This window comes from Thamnophis elegans, chromosome 2, assembly GCF_009769535.1.
Source record: "Thamnophis elegans isolate rThaEle1 chromosome 2, rThaEle1.pri, whole genome shotgun sequence".
NCBI lineage: Eukaryota > Metazoa > Chordata > Lepidosauria > Squamata > Colubridae > Thamnophis > Thamnophis elegans.
The window spans coordinates 125,966,979-125,987,384 of NC_045542.1; the positions used below are offsets into that span (position 1 = coordinate 125,966,979).

Sequence of the window (20,406 nt, forward strand, 5' to 3'; positions counted from 1 at the left end):
CCATGTGGCACTCTGCCGGCCTCCCAGCTCGCACGGCTTGGCACATTAGGGATACCCCCTAGGTCAGTGCATGTAGCTCTGCCCGGCTGGAGAAGGGGGTTGTGCAAGCGCCTGTTCCACCCCCAGCAAGCATGCCTCCCAGCCGCCGCTGCCACTGCCATGCTCTGAGCATAACTTCTTCTCCGGCTTCCAAACTCCAAAACTCGGCTGCCGAGTCTTCTAGCAGCGGCCGTTCTAGGAGTATGCTCTATGGTTGTGGGCCAGCTGCTGGACAGAGAGTCTTCCAGACAGAAAGTCTTCCGGCAGCCAGCCTACAACCATAGAGCGCACTCCTAGAGTGGCCACTGCTGGAAGACTCGGCAGCAAAGTTTTGGAGTTTGGAAGCCAGAGAAGAAGTTATGCTCGGAGTGTGGTGGCGGCAGCAGCGGCAGCACTGCCCTGGCCCTGCAGGGAGAGCAGGGACAGGGCAGGGTGAGGCATGCTTGCTGGGGGCGGAACACTGGGTGGCTGCTTGTGAGCGTGGTCACCTCATGGCTGCTTCGCCCCTGAGGATGTACCCGGCTCTTTGAGAGCCCGCTCGCAAGGGAGCAGCTGCCCAGCAACTCCACCCTTTGGCCAGACAGAATGCCACTCCCCAACCTAGCGGTATCTCTTTCCTCCCCAGCTCTCGTGGCTTGGCGTCTTCGGGATAGTCAGTGAGCGGTGCTCTGTCTGGCCGGAGGGGGGGGGGCTGGCCGGAGGGGGGTTGCCCAGGGGGTGGGCTTATATTTTTGCCCACCTGAAAAATGTGGCAATGCCTTAGTCGTATTCAGGTCGTATTTTCAGGGAAACATGGTATAATTTCTCAATATAGATGCCTATGTCAATTTGCAAAAGCATTTCTAATCTGCTCTTGAGTTGCCATGGGCAGCAAGGGGGGACACATTCCATGCATACCTTCTTCCAGGGTAGGATCTCAGATTATCAAAGATGGCTTGTGAGGCGTGGACTTCTACAGCCCGAGGGTGTGCCTTGTTGAAGAATGTGATTTATGACACCAACTAAGAGGAGGGCGGAAACAGGGTCAAAGCTGAGCCATAAACTATATGGGTCAAAGTTGACCTCTCTCGAGTATATGCTGCTCCTAATAAATAATTGGTTTTCTTTTGAAACTTGGCTTGATACTCATGAAATAATTAGGGCATCTGTCGGAACCTTGACAGTCTATGCTTACTTAGAACAGAAAACTAACAGCATGAAAAGTTAACTAGAAACTAGAAGCTGGAGGAATTACAGAAGGATTAGAGGGCTGCAAACCTCAGAAATATGAAACCCATATAGAAATCTAAACAGACACTTATTATCACAATAATTACATGAGGAAACCCAATGTTATTAATTACTATTGTAAAATTTAATTGCCTTATATCTGTGACGGTGAACTTATGGCACCTTTGCCAGAGGTGGCACATAGAGCCCTCTCTATTATCTTCTGGTGCGCTGGCCAACTGTTCTTTGTGCATGCCGGAGCCCCAGAAACCCGAAGATGAGGTGGGCAGCACATGTGCCTACGTCTTCGGATTTCTGGTACTCTGACACACATGAAGACCAGTGGCCGGTGTGTCCATCCGCACCAGTCAGTTGGTCTTCAAGCTTCTGAGGCTCCAGCGCACACACGTTCCAATTTTGACACTCAGTGCTGAAAAGATCTGCCATCACTGCCATATATGTATAACATAACAGAAAATGTTTCAAATAGAATAGAATAGAATTCTTTATTGGTCAAGTGTGATTGGACATACAAGGAATTTGTCTTCGGTGCATAAGCTCTCAGTGTACCTAAATGATATAAGTGATAATAAACCTGAAACAATGGAAACAATAAACAGCTCTTTCCAAATTGACATTTTATAAGTAGAATTCAGATGAGACTTGCATAATGTATGCTTTAATATTTCTAGCAACAAACACTTACCCTACAGATATCCACAAGAAAGTTTTCAAAGAGCTTCCACATATGATTGCTCGTATAAATCTCTTTCATTTCAACTTCTGTGTCGACATAGCAGTGGTTTAGAAAATTAATATAGGCTATTTTCACCTGCAGATAACAAATCAAATAATTTATATACCCTTTTAAAAAATAGATTAAAACTGTCAGGTAAGTCTGGACAATAATAAAAAAAATAACTCCAATCTCATAGATAAAACTCTTCCTTGCCACATTCTTTTTTTATCCTTATAAAATATTCTCCCGCTTAGTTAATCTGTTAGTGATATCAATATTAATTTGGTGTTGTTGCAAACCACAAACCAGTTCAACGCATCATTTTAGACCTTGATTGAAAAGATATGGCAATTAGCCTTCACAATGCTTAACTGTAAATTTTTTGTTCTACAAAAGGAGATGTGAGGCCGCTGGGAGAAAGCAGAAATTTACTACTGAAAGCAGAAACAAAATTATTCTTGCAGCAATTTCAAACAGGATTTGAATGCCAATGGTACAGAATTTCAGTCTGAAACAGATAAGATCGAAAATCTCTTATAAAAACCATGGTATATTAGGTAGCTGACAGCTATTCCCTCTTCTTAAATATCAAGGACAAATATTAGTCTTGCTACAATAACATTTTATATACAACCTACCTGTACATACATGCTAGCCTCTTTTTACAATCTTAGAGAGTTATTTGTAGCATTATACAGTTCATGATAGTCTTAATGACAACATGACTTACTAAAAAGGAATTAATTTCTAATAACAGCCTTTGATATTGTCTGCTCTTGTTTAAACTGTAATGATTTAAACTGTAATGAAAACCGTAATCTGTCCTTAATTGAATCCTTGATCTAAGGAAGGGTGATACTTGTCCTCGGGGAGAAAGAGGGGAAGAGGGCAATGCCGATTTCATTGCCACAAATTAAAGAAAGTATAAAAGCTTCCATCAAGTTCCTCAACCTGATTAAAACATAATCCCCGGCTGTTCACCTAAACCTAACAAGCGAGAGCAAGCAAAACAGCATGTTACCTCAGGTATGCAATCCTCATGGGTTACAACTCTAACAATGTCATCCAAGGGGAGAAGAGAGTTGCACTTGATTTCGGTGTAGACATTTTTGCCCTCGGTGCAAACAGCCAGCAATTCTACTAAGTGGATATGATACATGAGAGCACTGTTTTCATCCATTCTGTCCCGTTCTGATCTCATCATCTGCACTAATGTCTGGAATGAAGCTCTGTCATTGTAGAATACAAGGACATCTTCCCCTGCATTGACCAACTACCAAGAGAAAAGAGACATTAATTCCATCCTACACAAGAACATGTTCAACAGCAGGGGTGTCAAACTCGCATCATCAGTGTTGTCATATGACGTATCGTAACTTTTTTCCTCTTTGTTAAACTAGGTGTGGGCGGGGCCAACATGTGGCGCATTTGGTCTACAGGCCACGAGCAGGCTCCTAGCAAATCAGCACCTGCTATCATGTCTGCTACAATCTTTCTTTGACAGTTTGTACATTTCTACATCAACATTTTGATATGTTTGTTAAGTTTATATTATGAATAAGGCAGTGGTGGGATTCAAATAATTTAACAACCGGTTCTCTGCCCTAATGACTATCTGGGTAGGTGGGATTAGACGGTCATGTGACTGGGTGGGCTTGGCCAACTCAAGGTCACTCAGGTCGATGGGTGCTTTGCCGTAGCTGTTACAATGTAATAAGGGTTAACCAGAGAGGCAGTTTCTGTAAGCAGGTCAATAAAGATTAGGCTAGAAACAACACTAGAATGTTTCCTTCCTGACTTCCTTACAGGATTAGCCCTGTAAAGTGGAAAAGAAAAAAAGGAGATTTCTTCCAACAATTGGTTCTCTGAACTACTTAGAAAGTTACCAACTGGTTTTCCTGAATAGGTGCGAACTGGCTGAATCCCACCACTGGAATAAGGGTAGTCTGGGGAAAGTGTGCAAATATGGGATACTAGAACTGAGAAATGGCACTCTATCTTGTTACAGAAAATTGGTATGGTGGCATCAATTCTAATTAATTAATGCAGACACTCTTTTGAGTTTAGTTCCCAAAGCAAGTCTATGTATTTTTCTCTTAGAAACAAACTAGAAGAGACATACTAATGTCTTCTGGCAAACATATTTACTAGAATGTGAATCCCACTGAAAAATGTGAAATTACATCTAAAATAAGATACTGACTTACAGTCTTATAAGAAAACGACATAGCTCTTGTTAGTAAGATATTTCTTTAAATATCATATTTTTATTTTCTTTAGAGAATAAACTCCTCTAGCTGATCCTTGTTTTTATAGCTGTGTTTCTTCACAAACAAAACAGATTTACAAATTTAACATAGTACACTTTTTTTTACTTGCCAACCCATTAAAATATTAGATCAAATAACTGTGATAAAAGTTGGTAAAAGTTGTAACAGCTGGCTGAAACTGCTGAAGGCCCCAAAACCTCTGTCAACCCCAATGCCATTGGTGCCAAGGAGCAGCTGTGCAGATTGTCCAAAAGGGCAGGGATGAGGGGTGAGGTGATAAGCAAGTTGTGGGAATTAAAGAGGAGGCAGTCCTTTATCTTCCCTTGCCTTCTTCTATCAAGGCTTGGGTCTGGGAATGCCTTGTATCAGGGTAATCCTTGCCTAATGATCACTGGGATTCAGATAACAACTGGGGACTGCCAGGATTGCTGTCATTAGAGGATGCAGTTGCTTGACATTGTGCTTTATGACAACATTGTATAGTTCCAGTCCTGATTACTATTGTACCTTGTGGACTACCTGCATAGCTTTTAATACCAACTCCTGAACATTGATATCTAATAACCAGATACTTTCTCATAGTTTGGACTTTCTTAAGACCGATCTGACAACTATAAATATGCAATACGGATGCATCTTTCTCACCTCTGCCATGACCATATCCTGACACTTTTTAATGAACTTCCCTTCAGCCTTAACAATTGTCTGGAGGAATTTAATGTACTGGACATTCCTTCCATGTGTTTCGATACAGTGCACAAAGTGTTGAACCACTCGCTCATTAATTTCACTGCAAAGCTGGAAATTATTCATGAAGATATGCTGCATCGTCACGGCTTCCAGGATCTATTAAAGAGCAAAACAATAGAAATAACAATATTAACCACTCAACAAGAGGTGCTGCACATTGGATTTAGAAATTCAGGAATCTGGCATTCCACATATCCTGGCACTGGTTAATGAGACAGCTTTATCCATACCTTTCAGCTTCCTGGGATTATTTTCTTACAGATTACTAATCTACACCAAACAAGACAGAGTGTCAAACACAGGGAAATCAGTAGATCCAGGCATTTGAAACGAATATAAAGATTTATTGCAAGCTTAAACTCTCTACAAGTATCTGAATTGCTAACCGTCAAGCAAATTGATGGTAGATAAGAGTCAATGGAATTCAAGGTAGGCTGGATTTAGATCTCTTGTGGGCATGAAGCGACTCATGATTGGGGACACATTTCACCTCGGGCTCAAACTGGTCATCTCCTACAGCAGGGGTGTCAAACTCAATTTAATTGAGGGCCACATCAGGATTGTGTTTGACCTTGTGGGAGGCAAGGTGCGTGACCATCTTGACCTCACTTGTATTGGGGCACCTGTGGTGGCCTGGGGCAGGGCTGGGGGAATCCATTGTCTTCAGCGGAGGAAGGGAAGACCAGGGAGAGGGCCAACACTTGTCCTCCAGAGGAGCCTCGCTGTCCCTCTCAGGCCACAAGGGGACCCCCAAAAGGTGGTGCAGGCTATCCAGAGCCATAAGCCGCAGCCTCTCCAAGCTCTGTTTTCACTAGCAGAGGGCTGCAGAGGGCTCCATTTTCACTGGCGGAGGAACAACAGGCCAGTCCGCTGTTTCCAGGATGTCCCCACAAGCCAGATCTAAGCACCCTGTGGGCCAGATCTGACACCTTGAGTCTGACACCCCTGTTCTACAGAGTCTGCCAATGACCAATTTGAGAAAAAAGAAACAACCAGAAAATGAGCTATTCCTGGTTGACATGCTATACCATTCTTGGAAAAACATACACCATAGGTTTCATAGATACGTTGAACCACATCACATTCCTTCTGCTTTATTTTCCACCACATAATTTGTACTGCTGCTTCCCGAGCTACTGAATATGCTAGATACGATAGAAGATATGTAACTCAAAAAGTAAATCTTAATAGGAGGGATGCGGGAGACCCCTTGCAGGGTAGGGCTGAGGATTATGCTCAATTCTTGGCGGACAAAGTAGCTCGGTTTCGATCGGACTTGGACTCCACCGCAGTAGATCCAGCTGAGACACAGGAGGATCATCTGCCACATCAACTCTGGGTTGAGTTCCAGGAAGTTGCCTCTGGGGATGTGGACAAGGCCATCCGAGCTGTAAGTGCCTCCACTTGTATTCTGGACCCGTGTCCCTCCTGGCTGGTGGCTAACAGCAGGGAGGTGACACATGGCTGGATCCAGGCGGTTGTCACCGCCTCCCTTCGGGAGGGGCACTTCCCCGCCGTACTCAAAACGGCGGTGGTGAGACCCCTCCTAAAGAAACCATCGTTAGATCCAGCCATCTTAAACAACTTTCGTCCTGTCTCCAACCTTCCCTTTATCGGGAAGGTTGTTGAGAAGGTGGTGGCCTTTCAGCTTCGACGGGCCTTGGAGGAAGCTAGCTATCTTGACCCCTTCCAGTCCGGCTTCAGACCTGGTTACAGCACAGAAACCGCTTTGGTCGCATTGACCGATGATCTCTGGAGGGCCAGAGATGGAGGCTATGCGTCCATCCTGGTTCTCCTTGACCTCTCAGCGGCTTTCGATAGCATCGACCATGGTATCCTTCTGCGACGACTGCGGGAGGTGGGAGTGGGAGGCACTGTTCTGCGGTGGTTCTCCTCCTACCTCTCGGACAGGTCGCAGTCGGTGTTAGTCGGGGGGCAGAGATCATCCCTGAGGCCCCTAACATGTGGGGTACCCCAGGGTTCGGTCTTATCCCCCCTACTATTTAACATATACATGAAACCGCTGGGCGAGATCATTCGGAGGCACGGGATAAAATACCATCAATATGCGGACGATACGCAATTGTATCTGTCCGCCCCGTGCCAACTCAATGAAGCGGTGGACGTGATGAACCAGGGTCTGGAGGCCGTTAAGGACTGGATGAGTGCTAACAAACTGGTGCTCAACCCGGATAAAACCGAGTGGCTGTTGTGTTTCCCCCCCAATAATTTGGCTAATACACCAACGCTTAGGCTGGGGGGTCAAATTTTATACCCCTCAGATAGGGTCCGCAACTTAGGAGTCCTCCTGGATCCACAGCTGACTTTTGACCACCAGCTGTCAGCTGTGACCAGGGGGGCATTTGCCCAGGTTCGCCTGGTCCGCCAGTTGCGGCCCTACCTAGATCGGGGGGCCCTCACAACAGTCACTTGAGCCCTTGTGATCTCCAGACTGGAATACTGCAATGGGCTCTACATGGGGCTGCCCCTGAAGTGCATCCGGCGACTACAGCTAGTCCAAAATGCAGCCGCGCGAGTGATAGTGGGCGCACCTCGGTTCGCCCACGTTACACCTGTCCTCCGCGAGCTGCACTGGCTGCCTGTTGGTCTCCGGGTGCGCTTCAGGATACTAATGACCACCTTTAAAGCACTCCATGGTAGTGGATCTGGGTACTTGAGAGACCGCCTTCTGCCGATTACCTCCCTAAACCGACCAATTAGATCGCACAGACTAGGCCTCCTCCGAATTCCATCAGCTGGTCAATGCCGACTGGCGACCACACGGAGGAGAGCCTTCTCTGTTGCTGCCCCGACCCTATGGAACGAGCTCCCCATGGAGATCCGCACCCTCACCACGATCCAGACCTTCTGCGCAGCCCTCAAGATCTGGCTCTCCCAGCAGGCCTGGGAATAGGTTTCCAATCACCCGCCCGAGTGTTTGATTGCTGAATGAAAGTTGTGTTTTATCATTTTTCTTTTGTTCACTAATTGTTTGTTTTGACCTTGCACTTCCCCTCCCCTGTGGTTGTAAGCCGCCCTGAGTCCCCTCAGGGAAAAGGGCGGCATATAAATCCCAATAAACCTCAAACCTCAAACCTCAAAAAAATTGGTGGGCGACCCAGTGTGCCAATGAAGAAAAAGCTTGAGGGGAGTCTTAGGACTTGTTGCCTGTTTTTGTGTTCTTAGGCATGACGCAGAAATGAGGATTTCAAAATTGGATTTGTATTCAGAAAACTCTCAGCACAACCCAACAACCTGGGACAAATATAAAACAGGTTTATGGAATAGACTTTAATTAAATTACTTCTTACCCCAGGGTTGAGAAACAGATTTATATGCTTGTGTAGCAAAGCCTGATTTTGTTGATTGCCAGCACAGAAGTTCTGTAGAAACTCATGGGCCAGTTTCATGATCTCCTGCATGCGTATATCTTCAGCCTATGATTATAACATTAAAAAAGTAAATCTCCAAAGGATTAAGAATACAATAGCTTCAGGATGACCTAATGTAATAGTTGTACATTGGGATTAGGCAAATAGAATCCAAGCCTATACATTATAGTTATATGAAGCAAATTAAAGAAAGCAGGGTAAGGTTCTGTGAGGTTTAAAGGATTAAGTTGCAAAGTGATGTAACATGTTGGCATTACAAGGTTTCTAAATATTTCATAGCCAATTACAGCACAGATCCTTTTATTAATGGGAAGGATAAATTCACCTTTTAAAACTATTTTAGCCAAGATTTCCAAAGTTCTTTTTTGAAGATCCTCATACCATTTAGCTAGCAATCAACATACATATACACAATTGTTAGAGCGTTTAAACATCACTACTTAGAAATTCCTTACTCCCTTACATGATTTGGATTTTTGGTCAACTCAAGGCATCATAAATACCTAATACTCCCTTTCCCTTATTTTCTCTATAACTCTTAACCTTGTGAAGTGGGTTGGACTGAGAGAAAACAACTGCCTGTCAGGTCTGGAAGCCATCTTTTGCATTGGGCCTTCCGGCCTGCCACAATTAATGCTGTGGGAAAATAGGAGGGGGATTATATGGAGTATGGGAGATATATAGTCAAAATAACATTCCTTTCTCAGAGAGTCAAGGACATCTTACCCTGCACCTGGAGTGATGTGACTGGAAGGCATCTCCAATTAGGACAGTGCCTGATTGGCCCATGTGACGGACGTGTGAGTGCTGGGCAGGGATTTGAACTTTCATTTGGGTGGGGAAAACCTGGAAGCATTCAGATTTGGGTTTTTCCAGATGTGCCAATATGACATCTCTAATAAAATGGAGCTTTGAGGAACTTCAAGGAGTGTTACTTGGAACCCTGACACTGGCCCAATGAAGGGGAACTGGATCACCCCCATTTTCAATAGCTTTAAACTTAGAGCACTCAACTGCTCTGTACATCTTCTTACCATTCATTCTTTGTGATGCTTTGCTTCTCTTACTGAATGCTTCAAAACTATATACATTTACCAGTTTTCAATTGGGAAGAAAATAAGCTACACAGATTACAATATTAATTTCTATACATAACTGAAGGACTAGGTATTGGTTTAGACACTTCATGGACATTTATATCTCATTCTCAATAAAAACCAAATTATTCTGGGTTTAATTTTATTCATCCTTCTAATAGAGAAAGCTTTGGCAGAAATTGTGTCCAATGTTGCTTCAATAAGCAATAGAGCCATGATGGCACAGTCGCTAGAATGCATTATTGCAGGCTGATTCTGCCTGCAGACAGGAGTTTGATCCTGACCAGCTCAAGGTTGATTCAGCCTTCATCCTTCTGATGTCAGTGAAACAAGTCCCAGAGGGGGAAAATATGCTGACTCTATAAACCTCTTAGAGAGGGCTATAAATCACTTTGAAGCAATATATAAGTCTAAGTGCTATTGCTAAGCATTAAATGAATAAGCCATTTCCAAAGTTATAGAGACTTAGCACCAGCTGTTTCTTTGATGCTCAGTGCCATTTATAAGAGGTGGTCTTTAGATGGAATTAAAAGTATGAAAACACTCTGTCGACAAAGCTAAAGTAAAAGATGCATGCAAACCTCACTTTCTCATAGGGGATTTGTAAGAGTTCCAGTACCACCGCATGAGCCCCCATGTTTCGGAGCAATCTCTGCTGCTGTTTCCTGCTTTTCCTGACCAAGATACTCTCCTGGACACAAAGCTTGCTAAGGCGAAGCAAAATCTGCAAATAAACATTCCTTTTAGAAACTGATTTTTCTCTCCAGACAAGGCAGAAGAAAAACTCTTTCTTCAACAGAACAAAGAATGCTACAAAACAAAGAGTTTGGTTTTAAGAGCAAAACAAGAAAATGAACTATTTAAATGAGGCAGCAATTTTGTTAGGATTGCAATGAATATAAAAACTAAAACTCATTTTAGTTTTTATGTTCGAGGAAAACAAACTTCTCTCTCTTCATATTTCAGGAGAAAACATACAGCAAAAAATCCATCAAAATCTCAGAATCTTCATGTGGATAAATCAATATTTCCAGGAGATGACACTGTATCTGCATTGCTCTAAACCAGGGATTTGGCAACCTTAAACACTCAAAGAGCCACAAAGGTCCTAAATGGAAGCCACCCATTCAATTCTGAAGCTGATCGGAAGTCCTGTTCCCCATCATAGAGTCTCCTCCTAGAGCAGCATCCTTTTTCCTCTGCCTGTCCTAACCGAAAGCCCTATCAATTTTGGAGCTGACTGGCGACAGGGAACTGCAGCAGAGGGATGAAAGAGCCACATGCATCTCCAGAGCCGTGGGTTGCTCCCCCCTGCTCTAAACAATATCAGTTCTACAAGATACAATCTGGGTCGATCACTGGGTAACCAGTGGTTTTGTCTTCCAAGCTTTTGGACATGTACTGGAGCCCTTCTTCAGGGAACTTCTCTCTAGCAGAGTGTATTGTCTACTTTTCATACATTGGAGAAGCAGAATAATTGACAAAAATGCTTAATTTGTCAATCTAGTTTTTTTCTGTTTGAAATGAGGAAAGGGAAGAGTGAGGCAAGAGAGAATCCTGACCATATACCTTACACATAGTTTAAAGGTAGAAATTATATAACAAGCCTGCATTCCTGTCCTTTCAACCCAGCCCCTAGCAAACATGGGAGTACATATTGGGATTAATTTAAAGCTATTTGCCCAATTTAAATGCAAATTAAGATATATAGATCACACATATTATCAACACTTTGTTTTGCCTAAGTTATCACATCTTCAGCTTGTTAAAATCTAGTTATACCGAGTTATAATCTTTAAGATTGTTAACAAATATTTATCTCTGTACTTAACATTTAGTCGTTCCTTAGGAACCCACTTTAACCTCAGTAAAAGGTAAAGTTTCCAATCGCACACACATGCTAGTTGTTCTCGACTCTAGGGGGCAATGCTCATTTCTGTTTCAAAGCTGAAGAGCCAGCGCTGTCCAAAGACGTCTCCGTGGTCATGTGGCCGGCATGACTAAACACCAAAGGCGCGTGGAACACTGTTACCTTCCCACCAAAGGTGGTTCCTATTTTTCTACTTGCGTTTTTACATGCTTTCGAACTGCTAGGTTGGCAGAAGCTGGGACAGGTAATGGGAGCTCACTCCGTTATGCGCTACTGGGGATTTGGACCACTGAACTGCCAACCTTTCTGATCAACAAACTCAGCGTCTTAGCCACTGCATCCCTTTTAACCACAGAGTCCCATGTATTCCAGCAACTACCTTTTTATCTCCCCTAAGTCAAAGAATATTTTACATTCAAACAAAAACACAATTACTGTGTTACACATTTAAAATTCTTCAACATACACATAAAAGAAGAAAAGAGTACAGAAGAAATAGATATTTGGGAATGGAATCTTACCTCTTTTACTACCCTATAATTGTAGCTACTAGTGCTTTCCGGTTTAGAGGATTTGCTGCGACCTTCCTAAGAGACAAACAAGATCAATACATTAAATTGCTTTTTAAAATCCTGGAGTTCATGAATATACACTTTGAGCATTTTTTTTCTTACCAGAACTCTCCAATGTTTACTACTGCAGCAGGTTTTGCCCAAACTGAGGCATTGAGAAAAGGCAGGTGGAAGTTCTAACAAAATCTTAAATATATATGAAGATTCTTTTCTTCGTGTAAGATCAATTCCTATCCTATCATTAATTATCTAGTAATAGTTATTGAAGGCATATAGCACAATTTTCTTTCCTTTTTGTCAACCTTACAGTAATATTATAGCAATTTTTCAATTACCACTTAGGTTTTAGGACTGTATGTTTAATGCTATTATTACAGACTAAAGATTGAGACCTGCTGACATTGTACACATACGCTTCTAAGTCAGTATTTTCTCACCATGCCACTAAACATTTTTTTTCAGTTTACAGCACATAACCAAGGATGAATTTGCTGGATTAATTTGCATATGGATTTAAAGGAGGCAAGAATGTTAATATGACAGGAGACATTCAAATTTTAGAGTAAGAAAAACTGGTAACAAATAAAGAAACACCAGTACTCTATTAACTCTATAACATGAACTTCTAGGTTTTTTTTTAACTCTTTACATTAACCTATTATTGGAATGTTGACTGTTCATATTTATGCCAAAACACTTAATTTTTTTAAACTAAAAGAATTTTGTATTTATGACCTGTAGATTTTAATAAAAATAAGTGGCATAATTTCTCAGCCTCACTTCATGGGAGGGTCTAAGGTAGGCCATTTTAGTACTTGGTGTGTGTGTGTGTTTGTGTGTGTGTGTGTTTGTGTTTTACCAAGAGTTGCTCAGCTACAGTTCTCAGCTCCACTGACTATGCTGATATATTTGATGTTTTAAGATGTGCTGTAGTTCACCCAACTTTGTCAAATGACAGTGCATTCAAAGAAAAGAACCTTTGAGCTTATGCTTTAGGCCTAACACAATAGGTGAAACTCCTAAACTACTAATATTATTGAGAAAGGCTTTAGCGTTTCTGTAAACTAGTTACATTTTATGTACAACTATAACTACTATACTATAGATTGGAGTAAAGGGTTAGAATATGAAATGTGGGCATTTTCTGGCATAGTAAGAAAAATGCCATAAAGTCTAGCGTGGTCATGTGACAATCCGCATTATGATGGTCATACCTAACTAAAATTGTAGGCTCAAATACTTCTACTTGTATTGGAAAAGAAGAGGACTGGGGAGACCTCTGGCTAAAACTTGGGCTTAGTAATCAAACTTGATGGGATTGGAGGACAGAAAATAGTTTGGCTCAGTATTTCAAAGATAATTTGTTTCAAGCCTTTGAAAAATTAACACTAATCTATCAATACACTTTATGCAGGAAGGGGGACAATATTTTTTATTAAATAAATGTTATCTATTTATTTGATTTTTGGAAAAACTACATTATACTGTACCGGAAGATTCATTCAACTACATCTTGATCAATGACGCCTAACCTTTTCGGCACAAAGTGTCGAAAGCGCGTGTGTACATGCACACACCCATAATACAATGTACGCATCAGCCCCCGTGACCCCTGTGCATGCACACGCGACCCTGTATGCACTCCACCCCCTGCACATGCATGTGCAATCCCCTGCAAGCGCCCAATCTCCCACACAAGCAACCCTCAGACACACACGCATGTGCACTTGCCCCCATGTGTACCCCTTGCACATGCACCTTCCGCATTCACCCCACATCCTACGGATGCATGGCAAAGACCAAAAAAACCAGCTGGTCGGTAGGAGATGCATGTGCATGCGTGGCAAAGCTAAACTGGGGTAACGGCTCACGTGCCATAGGTTTACCATCACGGATCTAGATTATACAGAAACTAGGGCTCTCAAACATATAGTACTGATTATATTATACTGATTGTTAATCTTTTTATAATTATCAAAATTAGGCTGTAACTAATATTCCAAGTCAGGAGAGGGCATTGCAGCTCTTAAGCAGCATTGATAAAAGTTCTTCTTCTTACCTCCTTTTTCTTATGTTCATTTTCTCCTGTTGTCACATCTGCAGCTTCATCAGGCCCCTGTCCTTTGTATACCCAGAGTTCCGATTTTTCAACAATGGACCTCAGCTGATCCAAGTCTTGCTTTATCTGCTTATAATTGTCAATATCTTGGCTGGTAACAAGCAGTTGAACCTTACATGAATTGAAATTGGTTATTTGCAATATACACTTGCTCTACAAACTTCAAAGCAAATAGAAAACATTACACAACTGCATTTACTGTTAACTTGCAAAGCTTTCTAGCCTGCTCTCGAATTGCCATGGGCATCAAGGTGGGAGCACATTCCACACATACCTTCTTCCAGGGTAGGATCTCAGATTACCATAGCTGGCTTGTGAGGAGTGGGCTTCTTCAGCCCATGGGAGTGCATCATTGGAGAATGTGATTTATGACACAGATTGAGAGGAGGGGGGGGGGACAAAGTCAAAGTTGAACCATAAATTACCTGCGGCAGTAGACACCAACATGCTGCTCCTAATAAATAACTGATTTTCTTTTGAAACTTGGCTGAGTACTCATGAATTAATTAGGGCATCTGTTGGAACCTTGACATTTACCTGTTTAAAAGCCTGGAGGACTTCTTGCCTCTGACTAAAGTGTCTGAAGAGTAGCTGAAGTGCCCCAGATACTAGTGGAGGATAGTCATGCATTGTTAAATGGAGCAAAACTCTCAGGAAAGTTCTGCCACCATGATCATCCAAATCTAGTGGTGTATTCTCTTCACTGCAAAGACAAAATATAGCAACATTAAAACGAAAGTAAGAACTCTTACTTTTTAAGTAAGTTTAAGGACAACCCAGTTTCCCTGACTGTACTTCATTTGGTGGATAGGACAAAAAGAGCACTACAAATTAAAACTGGATATAAAGTCAGGCATTTAATTATCATTGGAAAATGGATGACAGCTTCTTCATTAGCAACTTTCTCCATACTTTTCTCAACACCAAGCATCTGCATTGTGCCCTTGAAAATTAGTAACTTCTTTCTCTCATTGAATGCAAAACTTTTCAGGTGAACTCTATCCAGCTTGTCGTCATAATGTTGTAATATTCAACATTCATATTTTATCATAATAAAGGTATTTTGTTCCCACTAATCATTGCATTCTGTAGGGTAGAATATGACCCAAGATTGCAGCATACAATTAAAAAATGCTCCTAAACTACAGCATCCTTTTGTTCAGCATCCCTCTAAAGCTGTTTGCTTTATTTTTATTTATTGATGAAGCATGTATAACCTCCACTTCTTAGGTATAAAAATTCCCTATGTGTATTCTTCTAGCAAAGGAAAGAACAAGAGAACTGAAGAAAACAGACTAAACCCTACAACTGGCCTCATGTAAATGTGGTAAACAGAAACAACTAAAGGAAAGATCTAAGCATTCTAGTGTATGGCCAATATTATTGGTCTGTTTATTAAATGTTTATATCCACCTCTACTTGATTCTGTAACTCTGGGGGACTTACAGAATTAAAAAGAAAAAAAAGCAATATAAAGACAACCACAAAACAAAAAAGCCAATTAAAAGCAATAAAACAACTGAAACATAACTTGCAGGAGAGCTTTATTCATTTCTTTAAAATGTTATTTGTATTAAAAAGCAAGGGCTCCTTGATGAAGAAGCTGAAAACATCAAACAAGAAAAGACTAGAACAAGATATGAGCTAATACTTATTATAGGAACTAGCAAAGCTACCACAACGTGTGGAATATAAAGGAGAGAATATGGTGTCGGAAAGCCAAAGTTCTTTTTGAAGAATCTTTGAATTTCCCAACTCCTTTTCATCCACATAAAACAGATGTAATATTCTTTTCTCTACTTTTTTCCATTCTGATAGTTATACTGTATATAAAGGTAAAAGTAAAGTTTTTCTTGGTCCAATTGTGTCTGACTTTAAGGGGCGATGCTCATTTTCATATTTTAGCCAAGGGAGCCAGCGTTGTCCAAAGACATTTCCATGGTCATGTGGCCAGCATGACTACATGCTATGACACATGCTGTTAACTTCCCACCAAAATAGTACCTATTTATCTACATGCATTTGCATACTTTTGAACCACTAGTTGAGCAGGAGCTGGGGCAAGGACAGAAAACATACACACGCACACACAAAAACACACACACCACATATACAGGTAGTCCTTGATTTATCACAATTGAGTCCAAAATTTTCTTGTTAAATGAGACATTTGTTAAGTGAGTTTTGCCCCATTTTATAACCTTTCTTGCCACAGTTGTTAAGTGAATCACTGTAGTTGATAAGTTAATAACTCGATAGTTCAGTGATTCTGGCTTCCCCATTGACCTTCCTTGGTCACAAGCAAGGTCAAGGTCACAAAAGGTGGCCCCATGACCTTGGGACAAAGCAATGAGCCAGTTACCAAGCATCTGAATTTTGATTATATGATCATGGGAATGCTGCAGAGATCGTAATTGTGAAAAACAGTAATAAATCACATTTTACGTGCCGTTATAACTTTGAACGGTCACTACATGAACTGGACCCGGATTGTTGGGGGCGATATGCTGACTCTGTAAACCGCTTAGAGAGGGCTGAAAGCCCTATGAAGCGGTATATAAGTCTAACTGCTATTGTTATTGTTGTAAGTCGAGGACTACCTGTCCATACGTACCTACATACATACCCATATCTATATCCATACTTCTAGAATATGCTTTAACAAAGTAATTATAAAATGATTAATTATGTTTCTGCCTTGTTTGTCTGCTGTCTATGCTTCGATATCTACTGTATATACTTCTAAAACTTTTGTGTTTGTAACTTTCAATTGTGTTTTCAAAAGAAGGTAATGCTGGAGGCTTATATGTAACTAAATGGGTTCTCAAAAAATTGGTACAAGCCATTTGAATGCTCATAAACGTTTTGGCCAGTTAAGTACACCCAATGGTGGGGTTCAGCCAATTCGCACCTATTCGGAAGAACAGGTTGTTAACTTTCTAAGCAGTTTGGACAACCAATTGTTGGAAGAAATCTCTTTTTGTTTTTTTCCTCTTTACAGGGCTAATCGTGTAAGGAAGGCAGGAAGGAAACATTCTGGTATTGTTTCTAGCCTAATCTTTATTGCCCTGCCTACAGAAACTGCCTCTTCAGTTAACCCTTATTACATTGTAACATCTAAGGTGAAGCGCCCATCGATGTGAGTGATGTTGAGTTGGCCACACCCACCCAGTCACATGACCACCAAGCCATGCCTACCCAGCTGGTCATTAGGGCAGAAAGCCAGTTGTTAAATTATTTGAATCCCACCACTGGGTACATCTGTACTTTTGAGAACATGTTCATACTCCATTCTTGGGAAACAATTGCCAAGACGGTATCAATCACAAAAGTGTCCTGGAGGGCACCAAAAGAGATACCCATGGGCACACCAGTAGTGTACTGTGAACCCCAGAATTTATCCTCTAAAACTATGAACATCGAGTTTCCAGAAACTATTTAACAAATAGTTGAGAACAAAAGAATACAAATTGCCATAGTTTACTTTCCTGCCTCCAAATATCCCTTCTGCTTGTTCTTCAATATTTTCAAAGTCAAGAGCACCTGTAAAGGAAAACCAATAATGTGATTTGCGCTGAGTTCACAACAATGAAACAATAATTCAAATCAAGCCATTACTTTCCCCCCCCTTTCTGTAGAATAAAATAAGTGAATTGCAAGAACCTACACCTAACAAGCAAGGCAGTTTTCTCTGCGTCAAAATTGAAAAAAAAACACCAAACCATTATATAAATTAAGCCAGTGAGGGAGCCAGTTTGCACAGAAATTGCTTAATGAAACAGTTTATAATAAGACAGGGAGGTAGTAGCAGATGATGCTCTATTTTCTAAAAGAATATTTTAAAATATACTCTTGTCTTTTTCCCAGTTCAGCAGAAGACGAATAAGCAACTTGTACATTACCCATCTGTGCTTCCCCCTCATCCTAATACCACTCATTCATGAATTCATATGTGAACAGATACTGGGTTTATGAATATACACAGAATATACAAACAGTAGATGTATCAGTGACTCAAAGATCTCACCTTTCACTCAAGTGCATAAATCAAAATATACTGACTACAGCATTTAAAGACCTTCGCCAATCTGGCTTCTTCCAGAGTTGCAACTCTCAACACTAGCCCAAAGATACAAGAAACCTTAATTTAACCCACACTTGCATCTATTGCAATATACAATATGGTAGCAAATTGCCATAACTTCAACTTTGCTTAGAAAGTGGAATGGATGTTGCTTTAGTTTATTCTGAGTTGCTCTAGTTAGTCATTGCCAGAAGAAATAGCCTACAATGTATTGCTATTTATACTGACTAAAATCAGTATTACAGGACATTTTGGCCGTGTTAGATTGGAAAAGAATGTGCTAAACTTGTGCAAGACAAAATAAAAATATTCCCGCCTGTCATAAAAAAGTTAGTGGGAAAAAGTTGGATGCTACCAAAATGTATTTCCAATGTTAATACAAAACAGCAACATGAAAATGGGTGTATTTAAGCTGTTGTGACACAAAATGTACCACCAATAGCCTTAAAACTATCACATAAATCTTAAAAAAATATGGGCCAATGCTTTCTGTACTGCCTCTTTTGATGAGTGAGGGGATCTCATTTTATTGTAAGCCGCCCGGAGTCTTCCGAGAGTGGGCGGCATACAAAACTAATAAATAATAATAATAATCTCATTGGAAGGGATCCATCATCAGCGAGTTCCCCAGCTAAAAAACGTTTGCTCATACTCTATAATACAAAAATATGCAAATTACTGACCTGGTACATTTGGCATTTCTTGATTATTACTCCCTGAAGGTGACTCAGATGTCTGTGCATTGCTTTCATCAAATTCTCGTTTAAATATACACAGAAGGCATGAGATTCGGTAATCCAATCTCACATTCAGAATAAACTGGTGGTTCCAATGTTTGAACAAAAATGAAAACAATATTAATTATACAATGTTATCCTGGTTGTATTCCAAGAGACAAATGAGCTTAAACATTTGATGGATCTTAGGTTTGACACATTTAAAGTATCAGCTTACCCAGAAACATGATATAAACAGAAACAACAACAAATTATTTGAAGTCTATTAAGTTCTATACTTAAAATCAACTGAAGTATGAAGAAATGTCATTTGAATCAATAGTGATTTGAGAAGAGAATAACAGATGCAAAGCTTCCTGCAGTTCTGAGACCTCTAAAGATAATTTAAAAAAACCTGTAAATCTGTTGGACTGAAGGTTGCCTTCTTTTTAAGGTTGAGAAGGAGCAGTAGGAGCAGAGCAGACATAACTAAGGCGCAGAGTTAAATGCATCATCAGCTTAGAGCTGTTACATTCCCACAAGGGCTCCAAGTACAATTCCTCCTGAATTTTGTTGAGCCTTATCTGGCACCAATTTAATGTTGAATTTTAGTTGATGAGATTCTTGTGCATAGGCTTGAATAAATCTTCTATGCTGCAACTTAACTAGTTGGTCCTAATTCTTCACGCCTGACAGAAGCTTACATCAGATTTATATTAGAATTGAAATAAACAGTTTGAGAATTCTAAGTAAAGCCTGGAAAAACAATACTATTGGTAATCAGTTTTTTAAAATGTTCATTGTACAGTATTGTAAAAAAAAAGGATTTTCTAAAACTGTTGAATAGCACTATACTCTATTAAACATATTTTGACCATACATGCAACCATACAATTTCGACTGGATGCATTTAAGCCACCCAAAGTCACTTAACAGTGAGGTGGGCGACATAAATGTAATAAAAAAAAGTAAATAAATAAAATCTTACATTAACATCAGTGTTGGATATAAATGATTCCAAATTTACAGATGATCAATATTTGTAAGAAACATCACAAAAATGGTACAAATCTTTTTAACAAATTAAGATACTTGATCTTTCTAACTAGAGATACCAGAAAATAAATCTTTATGTCTAATCACTTCTGCATGAACATTTCTCCATGATCAAGAATACTTCAAGCTTTATCATCCATCCATCCATCCATCCATCCATCCATCCATCCATCCAATTTTTATGCCATCATCTCCCCTATAAGGTGATTCTGAGAGGCTTACATATTTATAACAGGCATGAAAATCCTCAGCTTCCTAAATTTTCTCAAGATTCTTTCAAAAATGCATATCTCAAAGAAAGAACTGAGTTATACAGAAGGATGTGCTGTAACTTTATATATGTTGACTTGGATGGTGTTGGAATGTCTTCAGAATTGAACAGTAGACAAATTTCACAAGGCTTAAAAAAGGTTCTGAAAAATACTTAAGACTTTGAACTACTGTTAGTGAAGCATGCCAGCTTCCTAAATATTTCTACTGAATTGCTCTGCGC

The 20,406-nt window shown here is 40.6% G+C and overlaps 1 protein-coding gene across 1 annotated transcript in view; it reads right to left on the reverse strand.

The window, feature by feature from the left end:
- The window catches only part of ITPR1 (inositol 1,4,5-trisphosphate receptor type 1), a 264,200-nt gene that overhangs the window by 104,973 nt on the left and 138,821 nt on the right, over positions 1–20,406 (reverse strand). Inside the window, exons 23-32 of the mRNA XM_032210776.1 lie at positions 18,825–18,960; positions 17,550–17,600; positions 14,595–14,764; positions 13,998–14,168; positions 11,888–11,953; positions 10,083–10,220; positions 8,319–8,444; positions 4,903–5,103; positions 3,009–3,260; positions 1,955–2,080 (exon numbers count right to left, since the gene is read on the reverse strand). Coding sequence (XP_032066667.1) covers positions 1,955–2,080; positions 3,009–3,260; positions 4,903–5,103; positions 8,319–8,444; positions 10,083–10,220; positions 11,888–11,953; positions 13,998–14,168; positions 14,595–14,764; positions 17,550–17,600; positions 18,825–18,960 — 1,437 coding nt within the window. The remainder of the gene's footprint in view (positions 1–1,954; positions 2,081–3,008; positions 3,261–4,902; positions 5,104–8,318; positions 8,445–10,082; positions 10,221–11,887; positions 11,954–13,997; positions 14,169–14,594; positions 14,765–17,549; positions 17,601–18,824; positions 18,961–20,406) is intronic.